At 43.2% G+C, this 18370-nt stretch overlaps 1 protein-coding gene across 2 annotated transcripts in view; it reads left to right on the top strand.

Moving 5' to 3' along the window:
• The window catches only part of LOC150090462 (uncharacterized), a 60165-nt gene extending 42631 nt beyond the window's left edge, over window positions 1–17534 (top strand). Inside the window, exons 6-7 of one of the 2 annotated variants that reach the window (XM_090389899.1) lie at window positions 10131–10260; window positions 16723–17534. In XM_090389899.1, coding sequence (XP_090246025.1) covers window positions 10131–10260; window positions 16723–17017 — 425 coding nt within the window. In that variant the 3' untranslated portion in view covers window positions 17018–17534. The remainder of the gene's footprint in view (window positions 1–10130; window positions 10261–16722) is intronic. The other variant, XM_090389900.1, reaches the window with a different exon arrangement.
• Window positions 17535–18370: the final 836 nt, after the last annotated feature.

The following is an 18370-nucleotide window of genomic DNA, read 5'->3' as shown; positions in this document are numbered from 1 at the left end:
TTAATGGACGCGCCATTCGCCGCGGTGGTGGAGTTGCAATTATCTATAAAAATTCCTTTTCTCGACATAGGACCAACTCAAGTAGTTCCGAAAACTTTGAAGCCATCTCTGTAATCCTTGACCTCAATGAAATTAGAATACAGGTTTGCACTGTCTACCTCCCTCCAGAACACACCCTAGAGGTTAGAACGGAATTAGCGACCTGGATTACTACCAATCTCCAACCCAACGTCCCTACTATTCTCGTAGGGGACTTCAACATGCCCCTGCCAAGGTACTCAACGGCTCGGTCTTCTCTGGAAAACATGCTACATATGCTCGACCTTCATCCTCTTCAAACTCCCCCAACTCGCGGAAATCAGCAGCTCGACCTCATTTTTCACAACATACCTCATGCGGAACTTATCCAATCAACCATCTTCTTCAAATCAGATCATCAACCGTTAGATTGTGAATTTTATGCCCATTCCGACCTCTCTAATGCCTCGGTTGAAGGATGTGGCCCGCTGCATACGAGAAGAGTCTTTTCAAACAAGTTCATTAAGCAAGAAATAATCCTCCATCGCCTCACTACGTATAAATGGAACTGTCTGTTAGAAAAGTCAGGGCCTGAAGCCGCTTCCATCCTGGCTGAAGAATTATTTCAAATAGCTTGTGTTGGTGCGTCTAAGGAGATTCGGATCTCACATCGATCTAACTGGTGGTTTAACAACAATATGAAGGTTGTGTTTGTAAGAAAACAAAAGGCTTACAGAAAATGGCAGAAAACCAGAACCGCTGAAGACTACATCGCTTACAAAAAAGAACGAGCCTGTTTCTTAAAGCACAAACGCCAAGAGTACAACCTTGCAATTTCTAAAAAGCTTAAACAGTCTAAAAGAATCAATAACAACAAGAATACCAACTTCACCATGGATGAAACTTTATTTAGGGAATGGGCGAACAGTATCTTCGGAATCTCTCCAGACCCTAATTTAAAGAATAACTCTCTCGCACCAGACAATACCAGTTGGCTGGTAAATTACATGAATAACATGACTCCATCCGGATCCAATCTTGATATCAGACCTCTACTAACAGAAATCACCATAACCAAAGAAAATGTAATTCAGGCATTAAATAGTCTCCCAAATAAATCCACTTCTGGCCCTGATATGTTCCCCCTCTTCATCATGAAAGTAAGCAGTCCATTCATCATCGAGGTCTTGCTACACATATTTAGAGAAACCCTACACACTGGAATTATCCCTGAAATATGGAAACATTATATTGTAAAACCTGTGCCTAAAGTCAAACATCCGAAAGACAAGAAGGATTTTCGTCCAATCTCTATAAGCTGCAATTTACTAAAATTGTTCGAGAAGACTCTGCTGCCAATTCTTGTTATGCATTTTTTCCATAAAAGACCACCATATTTACACACTGTGATTCCAAAGAGATCAACTGTGACTAATCTAATGGACACCCTATTTCGGATCCAAATGACTCTGAACGCCAAAGAACAGATTGATGTAGTATTTTTAGACATTAAAGCTGCTTTCGATAATGTCTCAATCAATTCCTTGATGACAATACTTGAAAGGCACTTCAGAATACAGGGAGGCCTATTAAAAGTCATCGTTTCCATTCTCAAACAAAGGCATTTGAGAGTAGAACATAGAACCTTCCAATCGAACCACGTCGTCTACAGAGGAGTCCCCCAAGGTGGCGTCCTTTCCGCACTATTTTTTGCTGCCGCTTTGGACCCCTTCCTATCTACGCATCGTGACTGCAGCTCTTACGCAGATGATATAAAACTCTTCATCTCGTCAAAACACGGTGAGAAATCTGAAGCAATCAACGCCCATGCCACTGCCCTAATAGAAGAACTTGTCCATTATCTTGAGAATATTGGCCTATCCATAAATCCGACCAAGTCAGCACAAATGTCTTTCACCAACCTGAAGAAGAAGATGAACATAAACATCTACATAAATGGTATTAGAGTGCAAAAGGTTTCTCATCACACTGATCTAGGGCTCACCTGGGATGAAGGCCTGACCTTCCAACAGCACTTTGCCAACACTAAAGCAAAAACTCTGTCAGCAATGTGGGCGATAAGACAGGAACTTACTGGAGTAAACAACCAAAAACTTGCCACTCACTACATACAAACATGTCTTGTTCCCATTCCCATGTATGCCTCGACGATCTGGTCCTCTGCTTCCCTCACTAACATCAAAAAATTCATGGGTATCGAGTACTGGATTTTAAGGTGGTTGAACCGTGTTAATGGCCTCCCTTTCACCATCTCGAGATCAATCATGTATGCTAACCTCGGTTGCACCCCTTGGAATCAGTTGCTGATTACAGGAAATCTGCGTAATCTCTGTCAACTCCTCACCGATCGCTTTGACGCTCCAAATGTCCATAATCTTGTTGCAGGTCCTAGGCTTTCCCGCGTCCTTTGCAATAGTTCATGGATTCCCCTAAGAAGCTTATTACAGAATTTAACTATGCTTAGAAGATGTTTTCCGTCTAACATCCTCCAAACGTACAACACCTTGAAGATTGATCCCCACAAGTTCTGTGATGAGAAAGCGTACAGATCTGAGAAGATACAGGACATGTACCACCACATACAACTGTAGAAGTTTCCTGATTATCTCCTTCAGGATGGAATCTCCCATGAACTCTACTTTGCTGAAGAATTAATTTGTTTTAAATCATTATGTGTTTTGTATGTATATGTATTGGCTGTATGTGCACACATTAGGACGCGTATGTGTTTATATGTCTCTACCTTTTGCTCGTGTCACTGTATATATTTTTATCCGCTATATTTGCTCACTTTAGATGTTTGTTGGATAAAGAAACTAATGTTCATAATATTATATAGAAACTGTTTCTATAAAATAGAAATAATAATAATAATATGTGTAATTTATGTACGACTTCTATGTTTGCTGTCTAAGTCAAAATGTACAAATGTATATAGGCACCCTCCTAGCTGAAGGCTGTTCAGGGGTGAAGCATATGGAATAAATTGAATAATAAATAAATAAAATAAATAAGGGAATCAATGTTTGTGAGTGTAAACAGCAGAGGGTAGCAGGAGTCGCGGCGTTCACCTCTTGTCTGCTTTGGGCCAGATATTAACGGGGATTCAGATGGAGCATCTATTCGGCCTGTGATAAGCCGAACTAGCATGAGTACATTTCGTGTGGTAATGAGAAGTCTCCAGGGAGTGGTCCCTAGATTAGATTGGAGGATGGATCTGGAGATAGTAAAAGGGTGACCCACCACCCTGTTCATCCATCTGAATCAACCAATATTTCAGACTGAGGTACATTTTTAGGTGGGAGGAAGGAGCTAATGACCAAATTTCAGATGCATAGAGAGGGAGAGGGGTAATGCACCTCAGAATGTACCGAAAAAGCAGTGCTGGCTGATGCACACCAACGAGCTTCTGACGCACTACCCAAAGTGCCGCGTACGTCTTCTGTCTCATCCTGAGAAAGTGAGGCCTAGATCTGTGTGGAAAGTTACCCTTTGCACCCTTCCCTCGCCAACGAAGATTTGAACATCATTTTAACTCTTTTTTGGTTATAACCAAATACCCTCCCCAAATCTCGGAAGAGCTACCATCCACTCTCGCACTCATATTTACCCACCTCAAGCAATTTGATATACGCATCAATGCAGAGAAATCAGAAACCATGGTTTTTTCGGTAAAACAAAACCCAACAAAAATCTATCCAACCCTCAATGGAGCTTCTATCTCGTTTGTTAAAAATCACACTGACCTAGAGATCAGATTCGACCCAAAGCTTCTGTTCAGCCAACGTGTAGACATGCTTCTTGAAAAAGCCGCTAGATTAAGATGGCTATGCGAGCGGCATCTTCAACATATAACAGACAAATCCACCATTGTCAGATACATTTCAACAATTGTTTATCCCCCACTTCTTTGCTGCAGAGATCTGGGCACCCGCATCTCCTTCTACCACCAAATCGAGTATTGCTCCTGAAATGGGCTTGCCGCAAGCTCAGCCTACATCCCCTCCGAACCACCGCTATGGCCAACACACTCTACATCCGAAGGCTCACGTGTCTCATTGATGAAAGAAGAATCGTCATCACAGTCAAACTTGTGTCTGGTCTCATCTCCTCTGCCTCCTTCTGGGACAGCTGTGCATGGAGGATCCCGGTGGCCTATCTGCGAGAAAATGCACAGCTATGCCCTTTTCAAACATGCCTTCACCTGTCGGACCGGTTTCTTTCTCAGCAAATGTTATCAGGCATCCAAGTTTTGTTGTCGATTTCAACAAGTTTAGTGAAGATTGACAATGGAGAAAAAGAATACTCCGCAGTGGGTTTTGGTTTTTTCAGGCAACTTTGTCTTTGCATTACATTGTCAACCCCTGGCCACTGTGCCGTGACGGCCAGTTGCAACAGCACCATTATGTACATCACTATATCGCTGTTGCAATAAAGATCTCTCTCTCTCTCTCTCTCTCTTTCTCTCTCTCTCTTTCTCTCTCTCTCTCTCTCTCTTTGTAAATGGACGCAAGAACCCTCTAGTAATAACTCTGTCCCGATTCGACACTCGGCAATTATGTCGGGGCTGGGTCATTAATAGAGAGGGTCGCGGTGAGCATGAATCATGTTTTCTTGGTGGTTCATTCCCTCCCTTTTCGGCTGTTGTCATTTTACGCTGCAGATTTTGTCACTATCAGTTTATTTTCTCTTGCCACGTGATCAGCCAGACACGTTTGCCATTTTCCTGCACGCACTGTTGGCACGGCGGTATCTCGAATGCTCTAATCTGGTCCACTTTAAAAATAAAATAAATAAATTTTCCGTTTATACTCAGGGACGACCAAACGGTCAGAGGAGTTCACAAGATAGATAGAATACAAGAAACAGCACCGTATTCAGTAGTCACGGGCTTGAACCCCGGTCACTCAAGGCACGTCTACTTATGCACCCGCGCGCCTGACCACAATACACTTTCTTATCATCACAATAGCTCGCCCACATGCCACTGAGTTAACCGCTCTGAGAGAGAGAGAGAGAGAGAGAGAGAGAGAGAGAGAGAGAGAGAGAGAGAGAGAGAGAGAGAGAGAGACTTTCCTCGTGAGGAGCTCCGGCCGTTCCAGAACTTCAAGAACAGGCAACCGATTCGTAACGCACGTTACCGATAAAATAGCGGCTTCCAGTGCTCAGATCACGATTATGCATTGCTGAATTCGCGTGTCCATTCTCTTCTTAACGGCTATCTCTGGTCATGCAATCGTATCTACGTCGCACCACAGTTTTATTTCAATGAAGAGCAGTTTTGAATAAGCCATTTGGGTGCGTAGAGCGAAGGAGGAAAAGAAAGTGCGTGGCCACTTTATTCGGTACGCAGTGGAGAGCAAGGTTCCGGTTAATCCCAGAACAGCCTGGACTTCTTCCCTACTGCCACTGGATCTGCACGCCAAACAGCTCGTTTCCCCTCATCCCAGAAGCGCTGATTTAGACCTAGATCTAGAGGATGGGGAGGCCACGGCTGAACGCCGAATCCACACTGACGTTCCTGAAAATAATTCTGTACAATTGTGGCCTCGTGACCCCTAACTTCGTTGGTCCTGTTGGAAGAAGCGATTCGCAGACGGATTCCACGAAGGGAGGCATCTGTCCGGAACAATTTCCGCATAACTTGTGGCATCCGAATATTGTTCCACTTGCGTGTGGGTGCCCAATGTGCATCTCGAAGACATTCCTCCTCCGTTGCACCGACCATATTGTGTTGTCGATGGTGCAGGTGGCAGTGATTCGTAATGTTTTACCGCATTCTGCTCCTTCGCTGGCCTCCCAACGGACTGTTTCCGACCACGTGATCGCCGTTGGCTGGATGTTATCGAACCAGTCTTCACACACCAGACAGACAGACAGACAGTCCTACGCAAAACTTGGAAAGGTCGCAGATAGCAGTGCGTGTAGCAGCGAGTAGCGCGGCAATTTCAAAGCCCTTTAAATGTCTCGTCTCACCTACAAAGCTGCTAAAATCATTGTGGCACTGAACTGCACATCCGCAGAGTACCCCTACTTATCTTCCAACCTGATTTATTTCGGGGGTACGAATACTGCGTGATGCTGTTAACGGAAGAGCGCTCTGTTTCACGAAAACGACAGGTGTCCTAATAAAGTGGCCACTCAGTATACAGCTAATAGTCTGCGCGGTGGCGCAGAGGTATCTTCACCGTCCTGCCCACACCGGGCGGAAAAGGTCCTGTTCGAGTCCCATCGATGACGCGAGGAACTTTTATGGACTTTTATGCGCTCCGTGGCTGAGTTAGTCGGTCTCAGGCGTAGATTGAAAGGAGTATTCCCAGAAACTTGGGTTTTTCGTTCAGCAAAACAGACAAATCGACCAGAGAACACGCGCAATTTACAGACACAAAACACGTGGGTAAACGAAATAACTTTCCGGGTGACCCCAATAAACAAATTGTTTTAAAATAAAAAATAATGCGATTTAAAACAATAAAACGAAATTCAAAAGTACAATCGAGAGAAGATGTGTTGTAGAGTTCAAGCAGATCAGCTCTTTGCTAAATGTGGGAAGTGATGCTGGAGAGGAAAACTAGTTGAGAAATCTCAGAGAAAAATTATGCTTTTTTAGGGGACGATTTCCTTTTTACGATGACAATTTAAGCGATATAAAAAAAGTAATGATTAATTTATCTACCATGCGTAGTGCACAAGTCTGGCAGCAAGCGGGTAGTGTTCAACTTTGTCAAAGGCTTTGATAAGGGCCACGTGAACAACACCGACTTCATTTCCTCGGTCGATCCTTTCAAGGGTCGAGGTCACAGACCTATCGCTGGTACCCACGCTGTGTGGCGGTGGAAAGTGAATAGAAGCAGGCTGCTCTCTGAACGATATTAGCAAAAATCTCTGAAGGAGAATCCAGGAGACGTATAAGACGGAATTATCACGAAATCTCTCTCTTTCTGTATTAATGCAAGTGGAAAGGATTCACAAGCAGAGACGTCAAATGTCTTTAATAAAAGTCCCTTTCACTGGACAACTGGTAGCTCCTTTTAAGTACTCCTCGCAATTATTAAATCAGCATCGTGGCTCTTTGAAAGCTTTCATTTCTAGAAGTTCAGCCTTACCCTGTTTAGCTGTTATTAGTTGGTTGGTGCGTGTAAAGTGAAAAGCATGTTGATGTCAAACGGCACCAGGGGTTGCCCCATCTCCACGTTGCTTTCATTGTGGGTGAACCAGTTCACTGAGAAAGCCAGGGATTTAAGAGCGTATGGACATTGTAAATGTGTAATGTCGTGTACTTGTTCCTCTGGCCATTTAGCCGCTGGGCCCCTACTGAGGCCCAACGTTGCCCGTACTTCGTCCCGTGGAGGCAGACCAGGTACACCAGTATTTTTAGATGAGTACTCTGGCAAGTCCTGCCACCTAATTTCCTGAGATTTCAGTGGCTAGGACCTAAAAAAAAAATAAAATCAAAAAATTATCGATTGCGTTGGGATGTCGCTTGAAATGAATGGGGCCGAGATTGGGTGAAACTGTAAATTTGGTCGAGATTAGATTTGATGCGTCGGGTATTCGCTTCTCTGCAGATGGAGTGGGGGAGGGGAGGCAGAAGAATGGGGGATAAAGGCAGAAGAATGGGGACGATGAAGATGTGCCTAGTTGATCAGTGGGACATGCCCACGCCCCACCAGGAGAAGAAGGATCGGCGGAGGAAGGAGGGAGCCTTGAGGATGTCTTCTCCCTTCCCGCCGGGGAGTGTGGTTTAAAGTGAAACGGGCTAGAGTGCTCGATTCAAGTCGCCAATAGGGACATTGGCAGCAAGCTGCGTAGGGTCGGTTGGCTGGGTCATTGCTTGGAACGAGTAGGACCAACAGTCGGGTCACAACGGCTCCGTTGCGAAATCATTGGAAATGTATTTGTTGGTACGCCAGTGTGTTCTCAATGAAGTTTCTCTGTTGCTGGATGAAAACCCCAACTAATGTTGCTAAATTAAAGATTTCGACAGAGCTATTAGGGGTTACGTTGGGTTGGTAAACTGCGAGCGAAGGCAATTAAGATCATGAGGCATCAGTACATATCGTGCTTCTATATTCTAGGTCGGTTATATGTTTTGTAAGGTAAAAAAATGAGTTTCCCGGGGAGGGAAAACGAAACCCTATCCATGACCAACTAACTCGATCACTCTGAGTAGCGAAAACCAGAAAAAAATAAACTAAGTTGACACGACGTTTTTCGGAATGAACGTCAAGCAACCAATGGGGCTGCATCGCAGGTGTATTTTTACTCAAGAAAACTCAACGATGTATGAAAGTGTTGAAGGTGACTTCTGTCTGCGACAATTTATGGCATCGAGCTCCAAGTTTGTTTCAGAACGTTATCAGTGACGTTTTCCTGTCAGTTTATTCGACCTTTTCGCGTTATCAGCGACAACGCGCTTTTCAAATCGTCTCAAGAAAAAATCCGACGGCGTCAGGGAGGGCGAAGGAAATTGATAATTTCATCAGCAAGGGGTAAAGTTCAACGACTGACAGTAAAAATTCGAATGAATGCAGTTTCAACTTGTTTATTAATTCTCAAAAAGAGTTTGCTTCCACGGGTGGTTGAGGCTGACAGCAGGAAGAAATTCGAAACTGCTAAGCAGACAACTTGAGCAGGGGATGAAAAAAGTAGTTTATTTTATTATTCTTTTTATTAATTTTTCTGGCTGCTGCAGCAAAAGACCGCGAAATCCTCCACCGCGTGGCTAATATTAATGCTAATCGCATTCAGAAACCAAAGTGCGTTTCAGTCGTTACTTCAAATGCGCTTTATTTCATCGAAGAAATCGCTTCGAATTATACGTTTAAAAGCTGTTTGCAATTCAAACAGTACACTGCGCAAAACATTTGTTTCTGTCGTAGAGTTTCCGCGAATTGTTGTTGTTGTTGTTGTTGTTTAGGAGAATCAACAACTTAGGCCACCGTATATAAAATATGTCTATAAACTGAGTCTGCTTTGTGGTCAATTTACTTTTTTCCTTTTAGTTGAAACTGTGAAAACCTCTAGTTTTCGGGAGAAAAAGCCACACTACCCTCGCCTGAGGTCGACCATCAAAGGCACGTTTTAAAAAAAAGGTCCAAAAAAAATTCCTCACGTCATTGACGAGATTCGAACTCAGGTCTTTTCGAACCAGTGCGGAGAGACGACGGCGATCCTAACAACGAGGACCAAGCTAAGTACCTGCGAGGGCTAAGCCGCCGTGGCAATCAAACGTTGCTCCACTGGCATTAAGGGGAACAGTGCGCACCACGAAAATACTTCCCAGACCATTACACCGCCACCACCAGCCTGCTCTGTTTCTTTTTTGACACTCGACAAAATAAGTCCGTGGACACACGCAGTTTTCTCCATATTTTGGTCCTCTCGTGAGCGAGGCAGCAGCAGGAACCAGGATTCCTCAGGACAGGCCACGTTTTGGTAATCGTCCACCGTCCGTTGAAAATAATCCGAGCCCACTCTAACCGTACCTTCCTGAATTTTCCTGGCAGAAGTGGAATCCTGTTCGGTCACCAACTGTCATACGTCATCCGGGACAAGTACCATCCAGCTGAGCTTTGTGAAATGTCTGTTTGGTTACCACTGTTCTTCCCCGTTGTTAGACTGACTTCAGCCTGCCATGGTCTTTCGGATCGGATCAATCAATGATTTCTGATCACATAATACAAACTATCGTAAAAACCGAGCAGAGGTGTGTTTTCCAAATTACTCACATCAGTGGCGATTGTCATTAAGCATTCCTTAAATGCTTCTTTTTTGTCAACTCTCGCTCTGAATTGCACACGCACACAGCATCCGTACAAATTTGCCCACCCGCTTTTTATCACATGATACAAAAACGTGATACTGTTCCTGAAGGAACTCTTCGTTTTCTAAGGGTAGGAGTGCCTTATAAAGTGGACACTCGGTGTAATTATGAACATTGACCAACAATGTTCGACTAAGACGAGTGTGCGAAGGCGGGTGGAAAGTAAATGAGTGAGTGAGTGAATGTTGGTCTGTTCGGTGTCGCTGATTGTACATCAGATCCCACTTCAGGAAGTGCCACACGTCTAATTGTGATTTCTTGGCAGGACTGGAGAACGAAGAGCCGGTCTTCTCGCTGTTCCTGCACGACAGAAACTCGTTGGGAGGATCGTTCGAGTACGACAAGATCGTAAATGCCGTCGGGCGCAGTAAGAGGACCATCATGGTTGTTTCGGGGTGAGTATTCCTGGCATTTTTCTTTTACATTTCTCCCCCCGCCCCTCACAGCCGCATTAAATTAAGTGTAATGCATCAGCGCTCCACTGAGCGTTTCGGAGTTTTAGGAACTTGTCAGTTTAAGGCATCGCGGCTGATTAAGAGAAACCATCCGCAGTTGGCTCAACCAAACATTACTGAAAATACCTTTACCATCCGATGCATTCCTCCTCTTTTCCTTCAGGCAGTGCACCTCCAAACAAAAGCAAACGTTTCTTTCGATGTCTTTTTGACTCGGCAAGTATTTCCAAGTTGTCACAGTAACCAGATAACGAAACAGAAATGGTTTGAGCCCAAAATCGGCACAATTCAAGACTTTGTTATTACAGCTGACATACTGTTCTTGCCACGTGTGTGATCTGTTCGGCAACTTCGCCTGTTTTAAATTAGCGCCTTCCAATAGCACTTCCCGCGGGTGCTTCTTCTGTTTGTCACAATAAAAACAACTTGCAACTTTGTCTCTGATTGTGGAGTGAATGCGTCCTCCGCTGCAGCAATGCATCATCCACGATCGTTCTTTGAGGGCGACAGAGGATCGAAACCTTTGCCTGCCCTGACCAATGGCAAATTGCTAACCTTTATATAATTCTTTATTATCATTACTTTTATTACTTTTTCCCCTTATCAGAATTCTCTCATCCCGCGACGGGTACTGGTTATTGTTGTGTACGATTTTAGGAGCATCGGCGACTGTGGTCATACTGCTCCCTGTATATTGTCTGTAAATTGCGTTTGTTTTGAGGTCGACTTTCTGTTTCCTTGGCGAAAAGCCCGAGTTTCCGGGAGAAAAAACCATGCTCCCCTACCCCCGGCTGAGACCGACTAACTCAGCCACGTTTGGAAAAAGGCCAATAAAAATCCCTCCCATCAGCGACAGGATCGAACTCAAGTCTTTTCCATTGGTGTGGAGAGGACGGCTATCCTACCAACTGTGCTATTCACGAGGGACAGTTACTGGTACCAGGTGCGTGGAGTGTTTGTTATGTTCGGCGACTGTTATTGATCGAAGAACTTTTAGACTGTCCTATAGGTGTTCAAGATCGAGTCTATCTGGGTTTCGACGTAAGTGTTCTTTGCGAGGCCTATTACTGCTAGGTTCTTATGGAAGCTCTTTGATACAATGTTAGTGATCGGGATGGTCATTGCTTGTTCAATATGCCACATTTCTTTGACTTCCTGTTTTATGTCTGTGTGACTTCTGAGCTTTTCCTCGTTGGATTTATGGAGGTTTTCGGCTACCGCTATGTCAATCAGATAGTGTCCTTCATGCCCACAAGGGTTGTGTCCGGTCTGTTGTGCGGGATCGTCTTCTCCGTTATTATGGCATGGTCCCACTATAGTTTGTGAGTACGGATCTCTAGTATGGCCTGAGGCTCATATTTCTAATACGATAAACTATCTTTGATCAGCGAGCTTCTGATGTATTATCCTGGCCACCTGGTCTTTTCTTCGACTATACTCCGTCTGGATGATCATCCTGTATCTAGCGGTGATATTCTCGATTGTTTCTGGGACCAGGTGCCATCGTTGACTTGTAACTTGTAATTCCTCTTACTATTATTATTATTATTATTCAAAAAAAACCTTTTTCCTTCTTTTATGGGTTTTTTCGCCCCGTGACGAATACTGATAAGCCAACTGCATGGGACAGTCGGTTGTGTCGGGTTACTATTATTATTGTTACTTTTGATTAAGGAACTCTCTACAGGTTTCAGGATTGCGGCTTTCTGGAGTTCCATGTAAGTGCTATTATTATTATTTGTTGTCGTTGTTTCGCTTTGATGGAATATTTTTGGAGAGGCTGAAGCCCGGCAGCCATCCTCTTATGTGCGTATTTTCGTTCCCAACGTGGCACGAAGGTCTTTATCCCGGGGACGACACACATTACTTTTATAAAAGATTATCGTGCCAGTAGATTACAGATGGATAAGCCCATCTACAATGGTCACAAGCCATTTTCAGAAATACGAAACGTGTTTTGCAACCAGTTTGCCCGGCCCACATCCCTTAGGAAAGCTGCAACACGGACATTACGCGCTAACGTGATCGAATAATCTCATTGCGTTTTGTAATGAAAACATGCAGAATATCAACTCGCCAGGACGATGTCGTCTTCGTCTGATGAGTTGGTAGAATTCCAAAAGTTTCTTCCAACTTAGATGGGCGGATGTGCGGGGAACAATTCCCAACCCTGAGGCTCTGAATCGGTGTATCGTGCAGTCCCCAAAAGTATCCTGAATGTTTGTCTGTATACCGCGTGTATTTCGGTTTGCTCGTTGCTGGACGAACCACCAAGTTTTCGAGTGGAATGGAGGAGGAGGGTGGAGGGAAAAACTGGGATCTGTTTCCTCCTCCGGAAGGACGATGGAAAGAGATCTCAGAAATGACTCTCATATGCGCTGAACAGTGGCCGGCTGCAGATAAATTTCTTGTTTTTTAATATCCCGCCTTAAACCCTTGTGGCCAGCCCTGTAGTACCAATTCGCCTCTTCGCGAGAAAGTCTCGGTCCAAATTCTGCCAAAAGGGAAGAAATTTTTCGTTTTTCGCGTCATGGTCGAATTATTCGTTCCTTCGCGAGTTCTTCTCCACCTCTGAAACTTGGGCTTTTCGCGCGTTAAAATAGGTAAACTCCCCATTAAATGCACGCAGTTTTATTAACTTCGACACAAGAACACCGAATTTCTTATTGCAAATTTTAGGTTTTGTCTGATTATTATTATTATTATTATTATCTGTTTATTTCTCTTTCGAGACACCCATATACAGCACGTGGCTAGAGGGTGTGGTTACATTATATCGGTATCTATATAATATCGGTATTTAGATACACCATAGACACTCTTAAAAAACTACAAAGTAGTTGTTGTGGGCGTCATTTGCTCTTTCTCATATTGTGCTCTGCCTTCGCGACGAGTTGCCATGATACTGCACTACCTCAAATAAGTAACGCTTCACTAATAGAGAAGACTATTGTTACTTATTCTCAGTGAGTACCACCACCCAGACATGTTTCAAGGCTATTTGTATATGTGTGGGATAATAGCTCTACTATCCACTTGTCCCTATTAGACTTAGAAAGCAAAAAAGGTAGAGGGAAAGTAATAGTAGGAGTGGAAGAGGAAAAAGAAACATGTAGAAGAATGAAAGGGACTAACTCCTTCAACTCACACCACTCAAAAACTCATAAACTCCTCGAATAGGTAACGCTTCCCCAGTAGAGAAGACTGTTGTTACCCATTCTCGGAAACTCCGTGAACACCCGGCTCCCCAGACATGTTTCAAGGCTGTTGGCCTATCATCGGTGGGTGGGCAGGTACCCTAGTATTGCAGACATGAAAACCCAGTTGTGAAGTTAATCACACAATATAAGAGATACCAAAAGGTGTATAAGATAATATTTAAAATAATTAAATGCACTGAGAATAAGTAATCACTGAGAATAAGTAACAATAGTCTTCTCTATTAGTGAAGCGTTACTTATTTGAGGTAGTGCAGTATCATGGCAACTCGTCGCGAAGGCAGAGCACAATATGAGAAAGAGCAAATGATGCCCACAACGACTACTCTGTAGTTTCTTAAGAGTTATCTATGGTGTATCTAAACACCGATATTATATAGATACTAAACTCTTAAAGTATTATGCCATGTGCATTTAATTATTTTAATTATATCGGTATTTACAAGCATAATTACGTGAACTTATTTACAAAATTTGGAGATGAAAAAACACAGAATATGTGGTTAATGAATTAATTGTTAAGTTGGTTTAATTAATTACTAAATGATTGTTAAATGCTAAATATTATTATATAAATTATTAAATTAGTCTTCTTATTATATTTGTACCTGCCGGTACACATTACCAAAGATTTCTGTCCTGTACATAGTTTCTCTGGATTTATATTTAAATTATTAAAATAATTCCCAGTATTTGCTGAGAAGAATCTCCCCAGAGAGTCCAATTGAGTCAGTTGGCACTTGAGACTGACTTGGTTCTTCCCTCTTTATTCTCGGTCGTATCATCCGGGGGCCAGTGATCACGTTTCCCACTTTCGGCGCATCTGTTCTCTCTCTCTCTCTCTCTCTCTCTCTCTCTCTCTCTCTCTCTCTCTCCCCCCCCCCTCCTCCCCCGTTAGTAGCTTTGCCAGAGTTAAGATGTTTCTGGTTGTGATGATATACTTCCAGGGTGTGATGTCCAGATTGGCAGACAAGACCGCTCTTGAGATGGTAAACGGTTTCCCGGCGATCTTGTTTAGCCATCTTAGGAGCCAGTATTCTACTCCTAAGAAGGCCTTGATGTTGCTCTCAGGGGCTGATGACCAGATAGTCGATGCGTACAACGGAATCGGTGTAACGCATTTAAGGATGTATTGGATCATGAGATGAGGGCTTCGGAGACCGGTGAGTTCTTGTCTAGTGCTCCACAGTGCTGCGTTTGTCTTTTTCCTAATGTGTTCGAAGTGAGGTATGAAGTTTAATCCTTCATCCCACTTAAGGCCAAGGTCAACATGTGCGGGGGATTTTTGGACTCTGGTATTATTCACTAGAATCGTAATTTCATTTTTCTTTTTGTTGGTGAAGGTCATTTGGGCAGTTTTCCTTTCATTAAGTTTCCGGCCAATGTAGTGCAGATATTCTTCTAGTTTCCTGATTGCCTCGTTTGCTTCCTCTGATAGATGGGGTGCAGTTTCTTGTTCTTTAGAGATTACAAAAAATTTCAAATCGTCAGCATATGTAATAAATTGTTCACAGTTTTGAGCCAAAAATGGGGATAGTGCTATTGCGAAGGTTTAGGTTATGCTTTTGCGCATAACCTAAATATTGCTATTCGCATTAATCCTCATTTGCTCGTATTAAATAAATATTTAACCGAGGTTTCTAATATTTATTCGTCTTTATGAATCGGGGGATTCAAACTCGGTCCCCTCTAAATAAGCGATTAATGAAATAAATGAATGAATACAAACTGAATCGCAAAATTTTTCTTTTCGCGTCTTTTCTCTGAAGCGCCAACCCACTGAAATCCAAGCTTCTCTAGACGGCATTCCTTTCCCAGTGGTCAAGATGCATACAGACTTGGGAGTCGTCTTCGACTATAAAATGAGCTTCAACCCATACATTGAAAAACTCACAGCAAAATTCTCAAATGCGCTGGACCACAAAACAACAACTGCTCCACGTTAGGGATCTGGATGTGACTCGTCGATACGTTTACACCTCAGTATACTCCGTCGTACTGTATGCCTCGGAAATTTGGGGGTCCGCGGCCCCTACCAACATCAAGCGCGTGTACTCCGCCGAATACTGGCTCCTTCGTTGGATCACGCAAAAACATCGTCGTCCACCCCAGCAAAGAACAACTGCGATGACGATCTCACTTAATTTTGCCCGACTTCCAGATCTTGTATTTGAAAAACGCCTTGTTCTCACTGTCAAGATGACAACCGGAATGGTCTCGGAGCTAAGCATCTGGGAACTATGTGGCTGGAGAATCCCTCTACCCGGACTGAGGTCAGCTCCCACGCTCACAGCTGACTATAACAGACTATCGCTCAGTGACCGCTTTCTCCCCAGGGAGATGCTCCCCACAATCGTTTCAATTGACGGCGACCTCTGTAGGTTTGTGAAGGATCGGAGGTACCGAAGAGAGATCCTTAAGAGCCTGACCTTGGCCAGGCAAAGTGCACATTGATAAGGGCAGCATAATAATGCCCAATATATTGTAAATAATGTTCAAAGCACGATGTCTTTATGAATGTGTTGTAAATAAAGTGAAGAATATCTTTATGAATATAAATATTAATATAACATAATGTAAATCTGAATATCTTTATTATTTCATTGTAAATATTGTGAAAAGCATAATATCCTGTAAATAATCTGACACTGATACTATTTTATTGTTGGCTCTGGGGGATGAGCCCGAACTTCTATGTGGGCCCCGTCTCTCCAAGGCTATTGTCCACCATCCAATGTAAAACCCCTGGCATTGCTGCTGGGAAGGGTCTATTGTATATACCACGTTTGTATACAATAAAGATTATATACTGTATATATATATATATATATATACATAGATTCAGACCAAAAATTCGAAGCAGAGAAATTCCAAACGGAAATTTTCAGGACGAGATGGAGAGGGACGTTCTCTGCGATGTCCTTTGGAGATTGCAGTGAATGGAGTTATACGATATTCCTCGAATAAACTTACTTTTCGGTCCCTTCCATCTCCTATCGCAGTTCGCATTTTTGTACGCAGTGAGACGGATGAATACGGAAATATTTACTTACTTACTATCAGTTATCAACACAAGGTTCATCTGCTGTTGTGTTTGGTTTTTTAATGCATAAATATCAGTCTCGACAATTTCTGTGCCCGTTCTTGGACGCTGCTCACCCTCCTTGTTTTTTGTCTCCCGCAGGAACTTCGTCGCCAACGAGTGGTGCATCCTGGAGTTCCGTACAGCCCACGTGAAAGTGCTCGAGGAGAAGATCAATCACATCGTCATAATTAAGTACGGGGAGCTCCCTCCCGACGAAGACATCGACCCTTCCCTCAGAGTGTACCTGGAAACAGCGACTTGTCTGCAGTGGGGAGAAAAGTACTTCTGGGAAAAGCTGAGGTTTGCGCTGCCGAAGAAGAAACTTCGAGGAAGAAGCGCAGGACCATCTGAAGCGGACAATGCGCCCACCGAGAGCACTCCTCTGCTCAACTGATTTCTTCTGATGGCCCTCCTCGTAATACGACGTCCATTTTAAGCAATCACCGGAAGTTTTCTCGCCGTTCAGGCCACATTTCGATTCGTGAAGGCTTCAATAATTCAATTCTGATGTGTTCTGGAGACTGAAAGCCATTTCAAGCATAGCCAAGACATTCGCAACTTTCAAACTGTTGTGAGTAGTCCTAGAACTTTGCATCCTGATAAGTCAAGAAGGGAAATATTAAGAAATAACTGAAATGTATTTTCATCGATACGTACATATTCAAGTGCGATTGCGTACTTGAGTGAATATAGAATTATTTTTTAGAATTATTCCAGTTTAGATAACCGTGTCACAATTCTGCGACTTAATTTCTCGAATAAGAAAAACCGGAATGAAGTGCGCGAAAATTTCTCTCAGTCATCAACAAAATCTTCCGTGTTTTTTATACAAATCACATTCAGTTTCATAAGGGTATTGCCGAGAATTCATCGTGTTGAAAACGTCTGCGTGGAGTTCTTAAAGTCGTATTCCAGGATAAAATAAAATCATTCCAGAAACAAATGAGAGCTTCTTTTCCTGAAACATTATCTTAAGATATACCCATAAACGATGCTCCTGCAATAAAGCAACGAGGTTTCCCGTCAGAAGTCTCGTTGCAGGATTCCTTCGAAACAACCACACGACAGGGAGAAGATCTCCCCATTTCTACCAGACATCGGGTGGGATCGAAGGATTGGCTTGGTTAGTTACATTTTCGAGGGCACGCAGGAAGAGGGAGCAGATGCACGTCAGAAACCATGCTCAAAGAATCGAAAAAATCCGTCCAAAGAACATATTGCAAAATCAAAAGTTCAATTAGTTCAATTATATTTGCAAACCCACCATGTCGCGATGGAATTAATTGAACAAGTCTTACACTACAGTTAAAGATTAAAGATTCGATTCTTTTTGTTTTTTTTTTGTTTTTTTTTGTATGAGAACCCCAAACACGAGAGGTATTAGAACCTATAGTATTTAGTACCGTGCTTGGGTTGGAGGTTGAGAAGACGAAAGAAGGTATTTGTTGACATTGGACTTGAACTTCTGTAGATTGTAATTTTCAGGAAATACGTATGAAGGAAAGTTGTTCCAGAAAACGGCAGTTGAATGAATAAATGAGGAAGATGAAAAGTTGGTTCTGTGGGTTTGAAGTTGGACAGTAAATGGATGTTGGCTGGTGGCGGCACGTGTTCGGACTGTTTTGAAAGAGAGAGCGGGATTTATAGAAGCCAATTCAGAAGAACAGTGCCCATGGAAGTATCTGCAGAAGAGGCATGCAGCAGAAACAGTACGTCTATGCGAAAGCGAGTGCAGAGACTCTGTTAG

The sequence above is a fragment of the Mastigoproctus giganteus genome, chromosome 2 (assembly GCF_048544385.1).
Source record: "Mastigoproctus giganteus isolate SK-2022 chromosome 2, ASM4854438v1, whole genome shotgun sequence".
NCBI lineage: Eukaryota > Metazoa > Arthropoda > Arachnida > Uropygi > Thelyphonidae > Mastigoproctus > Mastigoproctus giganteus.
The sequence above is the reverse complement of the archived record's forward strand: the minus strand, read 5'-3'. Positions and strand labels throughout refer to the sequence as shown.